This window comes from Rhinatrema bivittatum, chromosome 2 (genome assembly GCF_901001135.1).
Source record: "Rhinatrema bivittatum chromosome 2, aRhiBiv1.1, whole genome shotgun sequence".
Taxonomy (NCBI): domain Eukaryota; kingdom Metazoa; phylum Chordata; class Amphibia; order Gymnophiona; family Rhinatrematidae; genus Rhinatrema; species Rhinatrema bivittatum.
In genome coordinates this window covers 421,326,653-421,341,492 of record NC_042616.1, presented here as the reverse complement: position 1 = coordinate 421,341,492, position 14,840 = coordinate 421,326,653, and the positions used below count along the sequence as shown (strand labels likewise).

Sequence of the window (14,840 nt, the reverse complement as noted above, 5' to 3'; positions counted from 1 at the left end):
CAAAATAGATGCCGTTCCCGCATTTATCGGAGACAGGGCAGGCCTCTGCTTTTGAGCCGGTTGACTCCTACCTAACCCATGCGATCGTGGCAGAGCTATATCTTGCTCCTGCAATCGGCACCTGTGAAGGACATTCGCCCCCGGGGATACAGTGAGATCAGAGGCTTTTGCGTGAGAGTCGTGCTGCCGGCTCTCCACAAGCTGCACGCCGCGATCCCCGCGGCATGGTAAGTTAAGCAGGGAACCAAAATCAGTTGAGTGAAGAAACTCACCCCCTCCGGAGACCCAGGAGAACTCAGCAGGCTCGCTCTGCTTTTAAAAGTATTTATTTATTATTTTACTTTCCTTTTTTTTTTTTGTCAGAGCTGCTCAACCAGGGGAATGTACGTCCCTGGGCTTAATCCACAAGTAATAGCTCTCACCAGAGGAATTAACCGTCTCTGGAATTTAATGGGGGGAGGGACCGGCCCACTGGTAAATCCCCCCAACTCACCGGGCTGTGTCAAGATTCTCCGGGTATTAAGGTCATAGGGCGGAAGCCCAGCCTTGCCTGCTATTATAAAGTGATCTGTACTCTCGCCTGTCTATTTGTTCTCCCTTTTTTTTTTTTTTTTTTTTTTTTTACTACTTACTACCAGTTGATCTAGCCAAAGGAGCTAAGGATAAAGAATCCCTTCACTTAATGAATAATCAAGAATTTTGTAAAGGATCAGGACCGCAGGTTATGCCATCCTTCATCTGCTGGAGTCAGAGAAATACTAGGGGATCGCAGGTGGCACACTGGGTTATCAGGGGGTGCCTTTCTGCTTTTTCTCTGACTCCATCTGCTGGAAGGGAGGCATAACCCAGCGGTCTGGACTGATCCTGGTACGTACAGGGAATGTGGGATTTCATCACCTGCAACTCTGTCCTGGTAAGATTGGCCGGGGCCGAGGACTGTGCCTGAAGAAAAGACTGTAATCCTTGAAAAACCTCCACCCAAGAAAAGGCAGAGGGATCCATGCCAAACCCAGGAGGCACCTGTCCTGTGCCCACTGAACTACCTTCCCCCGTTGATGAACAAGTCAGGGGAGCGCCAATGTCAGGCGACCCGCTTGGCACATCTTTACCCAGACCTGCATCAGGCTGGGAAGAATCGAGCTTAGTAAAATCAGGTGAAGGCAGTTTCATCTGAGCTAACATAAGTTAGAGTGAACGCCAGACTGAAATGTCTGAATATGACAAACAGCACAGAGGATAAGGCGCTTAGATTTCTTAAGTATAGGCGCCATCAATCTATCAGTGCGCACAAACAGGCGATTGAAAAGGATATGTTCAGCTGTATCCACGTTGCAAAAAACTAGGCATTCAAATTGTAGGTGTGCAACTTTGTGCCTCGATGAGCGCACAAAAACTGAGTTCCCACTGCTTAGCTTGTGCATATAGGCAAACGCATGTGTGTTGCTCAACTACACATCCTTATCAACTGAACGCCCAATCAGGCGCCCAACTAAGCGTCCAACTAGGTCACGAACTGGACGCACAAGTGGATGTACAGCCAGACGCACAATTGGATGCACAGCCAGATTTGCTCACACAAACCGATGGACCTGAAGAGGGCAGCCAAATGTGCAGGAAAACCGTGCGAAAATGCCACCGTGGCCTACCATGCAATGAACAAGAAAGAAGCCTGAGAGCAGGGCCTAGCCAAAATTGCTGCTCAATCCACCAGGCTGCCCATATCCCCTCAGCTCCCCTGGAGGCGGGAACAAACATCAGATTGGCACACTGAGTATTCCTTCTCTGTATTATTTTTTTTTTTTACCTGAGCTCAGCCCGTCCCAGCTGAGTATAGAATTGGTCTCTGGCTGCGGGGGGAAAGGGCATGAACGGTCACCGCTGTGCTTGGCTTCCTGCAACCGCTTGCCTTTCAGGTGTCTCTTACAGCTAAGTCCACGCTGGCTGAAAACCGGCTTCCGGACCAAGGCACTCATCTGAGGGATGGGTCCAATATATCACCTCAGGAATTCTCATCTGAGGGAGGGACCATATGTTCTCACCACAGGGTAGCGGGGAAAATTAAATTTCTATCCTTTTTTCTCCTTCTAAAAATTGTAAGCAATCCACAGTAGGGAGATGCGCGTCCAATATCTGCTGGAGATGGAGAATACTGGTGGGTTGATGTCACTGCAGGGGTATATATACTGTGATGTCAGCTTTTCTCTGTCTCCATCTGCTGGTAGACATGCATAACCCACTTGTTCTGGATCCACCTGTCTAAATGCTAAGAAATACAATTACGTGATCTGTCTACTGACACATTTGAAAAGCCTGGACATTAGCAAACCAATATAATTATGAGCAGTATCTGCATGCTAAGATATATACAGAAAAAGTATAAATATGGGAGGGAGGAAAGAGTGATCACTTAAGACAGATTGGTCAATAGCCATAGCTGGACAGGCAGAGTGAATCAAAAGAGTCGGATTCTGGGTACTGATTTACCAGAATTACTCTGACCCAGGCAGATGTGACCAAGTTCTGTTGAGATCTCGTCCTATCACATAGTCTTGCCTGTGGTCTAAGGCTGGAGGAGGAACTACTCTGTTTAAAATAGTTTGGTAAGTTATTTTGCATTAGTATAGACTGATTGTGATCCTAACTAAGGAATAACACCTGAAGGTGTGACTGGGGGATTCTCTTATACTATTAGAATACAACAATATTTCTTCTACACTGGCTCATGTAAGGATCTAAATTATTTTGGATTATATGAATGTTTCTGGCTTAGGTGGATTGCTCCAAAATAGAGTAAAAGTAGTGTGAACCACGATAGGGCTGAGTCATTGGTAGGAATAGGGAAGGTCTCAGCCTATTGTCCTTTGTCTGAAATGGATGGCAGAAGCTTTGTCTGCACTCTGAAGTTTTAGGGCCACAGTTCACTAATAAATAGTCTTACCTGTTCCACCCTAATTCCCATACAGCCAGCCAAAGCAAGGTCACAAAAGACATTAAAAAAAAAATTAACAGGCCAAAGGCTAGGGGTATGTAAGGCTGTCTATCTCAACACAATGACTAGAAAGACATATTCTGTCACTATAAATATGCATCTCACATCTGATGGATAAAAACAGCAAGGCCCTTTTCTCTCTGCGATTCTAAAGCAGTAGCTTTTTCCATGGGCCTTATATCTAGTGTTCGGATGGAGAATATCTATCTCCCATCACCAAATGAAGGCCAGGACCCAAATTGACAGGCCTTTCATGCTAGTTCCCAAAGCAGATACATTATGTGGTTAGACCAAATGAAACTACACATAAAAGGTCAAATATTCAAGCAAGTAAAAATCTGTTTACATAAAACATACTCAGGAGGGTTATCAACTTGCCATATATCATCTGGACAGGCTCAGTCAATTCTGGTTTTATTCTCATCACATTTATGGCCTGCAGTCCTGGTTTCACAGAAAGATTGACCTTGCCAGTGCAAATATGCCATGCCAGGTGACATAGAGCCAGTAGGTCTGCTACACAAACAAGCAGAAAACCCTTTCTATTGTGATGTCACTTCCTGTGAGGGGTGGACATTATTCCTATGAGGAAGTACTCTCACCAAGTGATTATCAGGCTACTTTGGCCATGGACTTTTATTTACTTCCTTTCTCTATGTGGCATGTCATTGTTATATTTTTTGTAACTGCCCTGAACTGTCACTTTTTGCAGTGTGTTGTGCTGGATGAGGGCTGTCTGTTCCTCTCCTCCAGGTGAAGTTCTCTGTACCCATAGGCTGTAAGGTGGATCCTATACAATCCTATATATATCTTATTCCATATCTGAGAACTTCTGAGATTTGCTCATACTGGGGTAGATATTCAAGCTGGCTGTGTAAGTAACTTAGGGGGTCATTTACTAAGCATTTTTCCCATAGACACAGAATGGGAGAAAAGCCTTAGTAAATCCAGCCTAGCTGGTTAGAACTTATTCAGCTATGATGTATATTCAGTGACACGGCAAAGCTGCTGAATATCCGCATATATATAGATAGATAGATACGCACTTAGCCAGATAAGTCTACCTGGCTAAGTTTGGACCTGCTTTATGGGGCATCTAAACTTACACATATACTTATGTGGATAACTCTGAATATCGGTATTTAGCCGTATAAGTTATACGGCTAACTTGCGCTGCCCCTGATCCGCGAGTACACACCTTTTTTTTAATGTAACATTTAACCATATAAAGAACTGGCTACTGACCATAGTTGCATATTCAGCGGCTGCTACATAGCCACATAAGTCCTGCTTATCCAGCCAAATAGCGCTGAACATGCTTTGAATATCGGGTCCACTGAAATTAGCAGATCAGAGGTAATATACCATCTGCTAGAGACAGAGAAATACTGAGGGACTGCAGGTGGCACACTAGTTTATGGCAGCATCAATGAAACTTGTTTTTTTCTCCAACTGTTGGCGGGGAGGCAAAACCCAGGAGTCTGGACAAATTTGGAGTTTGAACAAGAATAGCAGATTAGAGGTAAGGAGGAAAGGGAGGGGAAGAAGGAGGCATGAAATTCACTTAGCATTTTCTGGTACACATGATGGCACCGAAGCAGTTTTCCTGCAGGTAGGTGCCACCAACAAGGTGGGTCCCCTCTCCTTTCCTGCTGCTTACCTCACACATAGGAAAACTACACTGGTACCTAGATAGTTATTTTTGGCACTATCATGTACCAGAAAATACTGAGTAATACCTTGCTTCTTCTCATCTTGTTTTTTCTTTCACTCCTTCATGCCTACCTTCCCATCACCTATTTACTCATTCCCTTTCCTTCTTTTCATCCTCTTTCCATTCCCCAGATTCTCCTACCTCCTTCAGGTCTGCTCATACTCTTCTTCCCTAGTCCCTTGTGCAGAACCCTGGTTCATCCTCCTAACACCACCATGGAGGGCCGAGCTTTCGCCTTACAGTAACCTTGTTCACAGCTCCTACCCAGCCCTTTCCCCTTCCTCCTTCTTCTGCCTCACCTCATTTCCTTCCCCTCTGCTCTTTTTATAGCAGTGCAGGGAAACACGGCACTACCACACTGGCATGACACCACACTCTCTCCTGTGCTGCCCTTCCCACCATTTGTTGGTTTCAACCACTCGTGCTGAAAATCAATACCATGGGGAAAGGCTAGATCAGCAATTCTCAAGAGAAAAGCTTCCTGCATGCCCCCCTTGGCCACTTGTGCAGATTTGCCAGTGCCAGACTGGTGCTATTTATACAGCAACAGCTTGGAACCAGTCAAGCTAGGAACTCTCCTGGAGATTCTGGGTCAAACCCAGAGAGTGCCCCGCTTTGCCACTAAATTATACAAGGTTGTGAGAGGGCAGGCATACCCTGCACAGAGAAGCCTGTAGCCCCAAAGAGTAAAACTGCTGTAGTTTTAGCAATCCTGTAAGAAGTACAAGACTGCAGATGAAAAGGAGAAATCAGCTCCAGGAAAAAGCTGATGAATATTTTTTATACAGCAAACCACCCCAGGGCAGGGCTAGTGGGTACTTATGCTGACAGTGGAGCCAGCGGGGTGCTGTAATAGGTTCCGGAGGGGAAAAGGTGAGCCCAAAACTCACCCAGCACATTTAGAAGCAGGTGTGTCTGATTCTCTTATCAGGAAAGGGCAAAACTGCCTGTAGGCTGTGAGCAGGTGAGAGGAGCACAGGGCCTGCTTTAAAGGTTTTTGATGTTGCTGGAAGTGAATTATTATAGATCTCAGAAAACCCTAAGATGAAAGTTTGATTATATTTGCTTTTGTTACGTGCCATCTGGATCCAGAGAAGTATAAATGCCGCTAACTAGAAGCAGCTGACTCTGAACTGTGAGTCCCTGCTACAGAAGGAATCCCTCAGCCCTGACAGAAAATTAAAAAAACTTGTATAGGTTTTAAAACATAATTCCCTGAAGCAAAGAGGCAGACTACTGCCTGACCTTGACTGGAGAGGCCAATTAAAGAACCAAAAGTTCATCATTCCACTGTAAATAGAATTAAATGTGCTTGCTAGAAAGCAGATAAAACTGAAAAAGCTGCCTGCTTCTCATTTCTGCTGTTATCCGCCGCACCCCTCCCCGAGACAAACGCCACTTGTTAATTTAAAACATTCCTAAGTAGTTTTGCCATTTTGCTATTAGGTCTGATAGCAGCTCAGATATGCCTTGCCTGACACAAGATATCAGGGTCTCTTCAGTGTTTCTCCTGTTGGCAAAGAGTTAAATAAACTGCTTAGCAGTCCAAAATCTTTTCACGAGATGCAACAGGTCTCTGCAGTACAAGACCTGGCTGCAAGTTCCCATTGCTGCATGTGCTGCTGTACAGGTGCAATGGCTCAGCACAGGAAGTTCTCACCCTTCGTTTTGTCCTTTCCTTGCATCCTGTCCTCCAGCCTCATGTTCCTGGGCTCCAAGGAAGTGTAATTCCAGGAACTGTAAGCCCCCAGCAACGGGCGGATACCTGAGAAAGGGAGAGACAGAGGGAGCAGGTGTGGGGTGAAGAGAGACACTGATTGTCACATAGTTAAAGGGTAAATATGGTATAATCATAGGCTGATAACTGTGCCATCAATATAGCATAAAGGAGACTGGATAGTTCAGGGAATCTGACACAGGGTTGAAGAGCATTTCACCACTAAATCACTGATTCAAATTTGGCTTATGTTGGTAGTGACAGAAACTCATTACGGCCTGAAAGCTATTTTGTAGCTTGTGTGACATGAGCTGGTGGTTTCAGTCCAGTTTTCAATGGACAGATACCCACTCATTTAGACCTTTCTCATGATTTGGTAGTTGGCACTAATGGTTGCTCTTCAGTTGGCAATCTCAGCAGAGACTGCACAAAGCAAGCAGATTGAATCTCCCCCCAACACACACACACACACTCATCACTTCTAGAGCACCATCAGGACAGTAATGCACCTATTCTATAGAGAAATGGGGGTCCTCAGGTTCCAGTGCTATCAGTTCGGCACCTTTCATGACGACTAAATTCACTAGAAAAAGTTTACAAAAGTATGGACTTGATCGCATCAAAAAGAACAAAATAACTGCATTCTTCAGTTCACTGTGGCTGTTCTGTGTATTACTCTCAAATTCCTTCCTGAAGTATCATCTTGTGATCCTTCAGTTAGTCTTTTGGTCTCCAACCCCCAGCCCGAGAAACAATGAATGAGAAATCTTGATGTAGCAGGGAGAAGGGAGCTGGGCAAGCATTGACAGCGCCACACACCAAGGCACTCACACACAGTCGCACCACAGAAAAACAGAAAGGTGCACGTTATCACCTCGCACCTCCAGTCCACTCCCAGAAGGTGTTACAAATCAGGGTCCTGAAGTCCTCAGTGTAAAACTGGTTCCACGACTGGGGGAAGGAGAAGCAGAAGCAGCTATACACAGCCTGGCTCAGCACTGATGGAAAAATCTACAAGAAAGGACACGTTAAGAGACAAGGCACAGCTCACCCAGGGTTACTCTTACAGTGCACCATTCCTCTGTTTTATTAATTCTTTATTAGAGCACCATCATTAAGTGTACATAGACAGAATCTAATAAGATCTGCTCCCAAAATCAAAATAATTTAGTCATCTATTTTTGCTTTAAACAACAAGCAGTAACATTTTTCAGTCTAAGACACATCTAATTTATCTGGTAAGACTGAATATCACAAGACCCCACTAGATATTTTTGGGATAATCATTAGTGGAGGAAGAGTGGCCCTAGTGGTTAGAGCAATGGCCTTAGAGCCAGGGAAACCAGGATTCAAATCCTGTTTCTCCCCCGGCACTCCTTGTGACCTTGGGCCAAGTTACTTTATCTCCCATTGCCTCAGGTTCCCAACTAGATGAATACTTATCACTATTGTACAGTGCAGCGTACCTCGAGTAGCACTATAAAAGTGATGTTTTACTATTAAGTCTTTGCAATGAGCATTAGATATTAAATAGCCAACCAGTGGTTGTAGCATAGTCAAAGTAACAAAGATTTTCATCTCAATTTGCAACTTTAGTTTTCTTTATGTTATATACTATTTTGTCAATTGTTTTCAAGGTACTGTAAAATCTCAATAAGGATGATTCTATGAAAAAGGAGAAATGTATTCTTACCTGATGATTTCCTTTCCTTGTATGCAGCCAGACCAGTCCAGACACATGGGTTATGCCTCCCAACCAACAGACGGAGAAAGAGATTTGCTGATGTCACCCCTTATAAGCTCCCGTGCTGACCTCAGTCAATATTTTCTAAAACAAGCTAAGATTAACTCACCAAACGCTCCCACTCTCCAACTAGGGGACTTCCAAGGGAGAAACAATTAGAAAAAACAGTTTGAAACAAACAATTTTCATAAACAGTCTAAGATACTTGTCATTCACCACATGAAATGAAAATATGCATACTTCTTCCTAAACATTAATCAGCTGAAATGACATGTTTGGCTGAATAGAGAGGGTACTGGACTCGTCTGGCTGGATTGAAATAAATTATAAGGTAAGAATAAAATTCTCCTTCCTCTTCATCCAGCCAGACCAGTCCAGGTGCACTGGATGTACACAAGCTACTCTTCAAGTGCATGAGATACTACCAAACACACTCTCAAAATGTCTGAACCAAAAGAAGCTTTCTCCCTGGCTCGAACATCCAGATAATAATGATTCGAAAATGAATGTAAGGAAGATCAGAATGACACTTTGCAAAACTCTAATGGTAAACCTAAATGGAGCTCTGCCCACAAAGCTGCTTGCATTCTGACAGAATGCACACACAAACTCTTGGGCAGCAACAGATTGTTATCTATGTAAGCTGCTCATATTACTTCCTTAATTCAGCATGCCATCAAAGCTTTCCTGGACTCACTGATCAGATGATCCAACTTTCTGAAAGCATTAGTAATCTTCAAACATTGTAAAAGAATTCTTCTCATATCTAAACAACAAAGTTGAGCATACTCCTCCTAGCACAAATCCTTGTGAAGGGAGAGACGACATACCACTTGGCTAAGGTGAAAGGCCAAAACCATCTTCAAAAGAAAAGAAGAAACTGTACAAATCTTCACAATTTCATCTGAGAAAACAAAAAAAGTGTTCTCCGCATGAAAGCATCTGCAATGCTGAAATCCTCCTAGCCAATCAGATCAGTACCAAGAACACGGTCTTAAGAGTGAGAAGATAACCAAAGGCATTTTCACAGGCCCAAACGGAGGGCCCGCCCAGAAGGTCAATACCAAATTCAAATTCCAAGAAGAAACTGAATCCCGTGCGTCACTCCTATAAAGAATTGGGACGCATCTGGATGAGAGGATAAAAATCTACCTTATAACCAGCCTCTATAATAGGCAATAACCACTACCTGCACCTTCAGTGAAATGAGATCTCACCCTTCCTTTAAGCCTTCTTACAAAACTTCCAGGATGAATAGAACTGAGGCACCTCTGGGTGCAATCTGTTTATCAGTTCACTAATCGTCAGAAATACGTAAAACCCTCACATACGCCATGGAAGTAGAATTCTTTCTAGAATGCAAAAGGATATCCACAACTTTGTGAAAATAGCCCTTCTTAATCAAACGAGACCTCTCAAGGGCCAGGCTGTAAGAAAATCAAGCTGGGGCTTCGTGAATAATTGAACCCTGGGACAGCAGAACCTGGTCCTGAAGCAACTGCAACAGATCTCCATCCAATAACCTGTTCAAATCCTCATACCAGGGACGTCTTGCCAAACAGAAGACACAAATATCATGAGCCCCTGATGATTTGAGATCTTCTGGAGGACTCTGCCCACTGGGGGCCATGGAGAAACACATTAAGAAGAGCCTCTACTGGCAAGACATGAATCAAGGCATCCAGTCTGGAGGTCTCCCACTCTTACCTACAGCCGAAAAACTTTTCCACCTTTCACTTTTGTGCTGGCCCCCATCAGGTCTATCACTTGCTTTCCCCACTTATCACAATCTGAGCAAACACATTCTGTGACTGAGCCCATTCTCCAGTATCCAGGCTGAGAAAGTTTACTTGAGCATTTTCCACTCATTATATGAGATGCCAAAATTACTTTTATGTGCCTTTCCACCTAGTGCAATAGCAGACTTTTTTCTTCTGACACCTGAGGACTTTTGGCATCCCCTTGATGGTTTACCTATGTCACTGATGTAGCATTGTCCAACAAAATTCTGCTAGCCTGACCTCAGAGGAGAGGTGCAAACTGAAGAAGTGCCAACCACATCGCTCTGATTTCCAAATAATTGATGGACCATTTGTCTTCTTCTGGCGACTAAGTTCCCTGAGTCACAAGGTCTAGACAAAGGCCAACCAAACCAACAGGCTGGCATGTGCTGTCACTGCCACCCAAGGTGGATATTTCAGGTCTACTCCCTTTTCCAAATTCTTGGTTAGAAACCACCATTCCAAACTCAACATTGCCTGTTCTAGAACAGGAAGCCTCATCATGTAATCTTGTGACTGAGGACTGTAATACTCTCACTCAAGGAACCAGATCCAAGACTGCCATCATAGAACCCAACACCTTCACACCGTAGATCTGATTTCCAATAAGAAATATGCTTGACCTTGCATTTTCTGATTTCTTTGTACTGTCAGCTGAATGCAACCTAGTTTCATGTCAAACTCGAGCTCCCAGATATTCCAGGGACAGAGCAGTTTGCTCTTGAAGAAATGCACTATCTAGCCTACTCCTGCAACAACTGAACCACCCTATTTGTAGCGGTCATGCTGTCCTGGACAAACTTTGCTCGAATCAATCAATCATCCAGATAAGGATGAACCAAAATTCCTTCCCAATGTAAAGCTGCAGCTCCACAACCAACATTTTGGGGCTAGGCCCAGCCCAAAGGTATGGGCCCCAAAACTAAAGACCTAGCACTGCAAAACGAAGATATCTTGGATCACCTTCCTTTATTGGAAAGTGCAGATACATCTCCATTAGATTAAAGGTCATTAAGAATTTCCCTTGTCTCACCACCAGTATGACCGATTTCAAGGTCTCCATCCTGAAATGAGACATTTTTAAGGCCTTTTGTCCATCAGGTCTAGAACAGAACAAAACACTCCCTCCTTCTTAGGAACCAAAATGGCCACACTGCATGACTGGAACTACTGCTCCTATGTGAACGAGGCAACTGAGTGTTGTTTATACTGCCTCTTTATTTAGGGCAGAACAACAAGGGAAAACCATAAAAGTGTCTCAGATAGAACAGGAAAACTCCAAAGCATAACAATCCCAGATGACCCCTAAAACCCATTGATCTGAGGTAATGTGGACCCATCTTTGGTAAAAGTTTGGTAACTGACTACATATCCTCTGATCTGGAGACTGGGCACCAAACCTTCGTTGAAAGTTTTGGGAGCTCCCTGCCATCACTAAGCTGCCATCTTTACTTTCTCTCTTGGAGTTCTGAAAGGATTGGAACCTACTAAAAGATCTAGATCTCTGACTGCCTGAAGACCTCTCACGCTAACTCTTCTTTGAATCCTGAAATTAATTGCAGACCTGCGCTGCACATCAATCTTTTTGGCTTGCAATCCATCAGCCTGGGTACCTTGGATCTGTGGTTCTCAACCTTTTTTTGGCAGGTACACACCTGACAGATGGTTCTCACATGCATGACACTCTGAACTTGTGACCTTCATGGTGCTAAATGTAAATACCACCAATTCACATGAATCCCAGATAATATCGAATTCAAGTACTATGGCTAAACATCAAACATAAAAGTCACAAGTGCCAATAGTATACCGTGGTTATAATAGAGACGCAGGATATTAATGACCTGTCATAATAGGCTTCATCTTATGCATGAATCCGCTAGATGAATAACCTTATATTTAATCATTGGTCAAATCCAAAAGAATATTTTTTGATGTTTTTTCTTATGCAGTGTGCAAATCGTGCAATTATTTTAAGTCCAATTACTTAGCTTAAAACCTCGCTGAAGCCTGGAACAGTAAACATGCTTGTTTACTGATAAAGCAATAGTCGTTATATATACCTCTGTACATATGTTTTATATATACCTCTGTACATATGTTTTGCTGAGTTTGGAACCTAGTTTCAGTTAACTGAGTATTTGAATGTATCCCTTAATGTGTTCCTATACACCTGTTTTAATGTACCCCGCCCCAGAGGCGACTGTTCAGTTCCATGTAAACCGGTGCGATATGTATTGTATACAAGATCACCGGTATATAAAAATCAAAAAATAAATAAAAATATTATGACAGGTCATTAATATCCTGCGTCTCTATTATAACCACGATATACTATTGGCACTTGTGACTTTTATGCTAAATGTAAACATACATTCTGCATCCACAGGAACCTCCTTGATCCCCAACAATGAGTGCAGAGCAGAACTAGGGCATTACCCATACAACTCACCATACATAAAAAGATATTCTGGTTCAGGTGACATCTCAATAAAAGCAAAATAAACTCCCTCTACTACCAGGCGCAATAGCCATTCTTACAAAAAGACAGTAATTTACCACCAATGCATGACCTATTTAGAAAACACATCAAATAAGGTTGATACAAATGCCTACATGCTAGTAAAATACCTCAACTCGATGTCACACAGAAAACCGACCTTCATCAAGTACAGAAAGACCACAAATTATAAATATGGAGATAAACTAGAATGGAAACCCATTGCTCAAGAGGAGAAGTCATGGTTCCCTCTTCCTGCTCTGCAGCCCCCAACAATAAAATACCTAGCCATGGGAACAAAAAATGCTCCTTTATTCACCTCAGAGCTCTTGCTGAGTATCGCGCCTTATTCTTTTTTGGTCATGTAGACTTTTTTTTTTTTAAACTATTAAAAGCACAACCAACCAACTAGGGAGGAAAGCAAAATAGAAAATCTTATACTGTTTTATTTTGGGGGTTTTTTGTGGGGAAGTGCAACCCGTATACCAGAAGAGGAGAAAAAGGGAGGAAGGGAAGGTCAACTACAGTCTACCCATCTGGTGCCCTATTCCAAGAATCTGGAAGACCTCTAGGTCCAGGGCTTTGACCCAACCGAGGGAAGGGAGTAAAGAACTTTCACCTCAGGAGCTGCCCATTACAAACAACCTTCTAACCAGGCCTTAAGTTCACAGCACAGAATGCTCTCACCTAACCATCTGCTGGAGACAGAATATTGGCAGGCTGAGGTCCAGCACGGCAGCTTTATCTCCATCTCTGGTTGCTGAGCATAACCCATGCAACTGGACTGGTCTGGCCGAAGAGAAAAGAGATCATTCTCCTCTGACGTGTCCATATGGTTCAGAAAGGGGAATCATGTAGCAACATGCAATTATCTTATTTCTCAAAGAAAAAAAGCCATTCATTTTAGATGGTTACTACTAAAGGTGGGATTCCATGAATGCTGGTACCTTTTTTGATCCTACCACCTCCTCTGAGTGGCATTTCTAGGCTAATACGCAAGACAGAAGGGAATGGATGTTGGGCAGATGTGGGGGTAGAGAAAGAGAGGAGATGCTGGGTGGGTGGAGGAGTTTTGGCGAGAGACAGAGAGAGACAGACAGAGAGGTTGCTGGGCAGATGAGAATAAGGTTGTAAGAGAGAGTAAGAGGGAATTCTGGTCAGGTAAGGGGTGGGAAAAGAGGAGGCTGGACATTGCAAAAACAAAGGTAAAGAGATTGGGGTGATACTGCTGTGCTGAGCAAGAAGTGAAGAGAGGAGAAATGCTGGACAGTAGGACAGAAAGAAGGGATGCTAGGCACTGTGGATGGGGCAAAGGGAGGGGGATGTGGAACTTGGCAGAGCGTGAGAAGTGGATGCTGAACAGGGTGAGGGGGGGGGGTTGCTGTGCCAGAGTTGCCACCGATAGACAGGTCAGTAAGGGGGAGGGCGCAAGGTTGAAGGTTCTCTCAAGGCTCCTAATACCTTTGCACTGGCCTAGTCTGTTACTTTCATTAGTTTTGCACAATGCTTAGAGCATTTATGATTTGTAGACACAATGGGGTAGATATTCAAAAGCCATTTAGATGGATAACCTAATAGTTATCCATCTATAGTACTTACCTGGTTATATTCAGCCCTTATCCAGCTAAATTCTAGCTGGGTAACTAGTTACCCGGCTATAATATAGCCATTCCTGGGAGGAATCCTCCGATCCTAAAAATCTTTTTTTTTTTTTTTTTATTAGATGCAGGATTTTCACCTCTACCATCTGGTGGAGACAGAAATACTGAGGTGGCACAGCAAATTATATGGTGGTATCAGTAAAACTTTCTCTGTCTCCATATGCTGGAAGGGAGGCAAAACCCAGGAGTCTGGACTGATCCAGGTATGAACAGAAAGAGGCGTTTTAAGGGCGTTCCGGGGAGGGATTGAGATATCCAACCAACCCTTGCCGAATATTGGGGATATCCCGCTAGGTTAGCCGGATAATTTTACACCTGCTTCAGAGCAGATCTAAATTTATGATGGGGCCTGGCTTCCAATTACAGGCAAATAGTGACTTATTAAAAAACATTTAGGGATGGGGGGAGGGTTTTAGACCAAATAAGTCGGGCCACCCCCTCCCTCTCAAATCATAACAGTGCTATATAACATTCTAAAACCCTCCCCCCACCCCTAAATTTTTTTTTAATAAGTCACTATTTGCCTGGAATTGGAAGCCAGGCCGCGTCCCGATTAAACCTTTAAAAGGAGCTCAGCTGCCACCCCCCTTTCCCACCCATTTGAATAAAGGGTAGCTCCTGCACCCTATCCCCTCCGATACCTTTGTCTTCACCGCTGGGAGCGAGGAACCCTCTGCCCCGCTCCCAGCAGATGAATTAGAGCCCAATCACTTGGTGGGGGACAGTGATTGGGC

The 14,840-nt window shown here is 43.7% G+C and overlaps 1 protein-coding gene across 1 annotated transcript in view; it reads right to left on the bottom strand.

The window, feature by feature from the left end:
• Window positions 1-14,840, bottom strand: part of FAM227A (family with sequence similarity 227 member A) — a 230,846-nt gene that overhangs the window by 131,681 nt on the left and 84,325 nt on the right. Inside the window, exons 6-7 of the mRNA XM_029587120.1 lie at window positions 7,302-7,431; window positions 6,364-6,468 (exon numbers count right to left, since the gene is read on the bottom strand). Coding sequence (XP_029442980.1) covers window positions 6,364-6,468; window positions 7,302-7,431 — 235 coding nt within the window. The remainder of the gene's footprint in view (window positions 1-6,363; window positions 6,469-7,301; window positions 7,432-14,840) is intronic.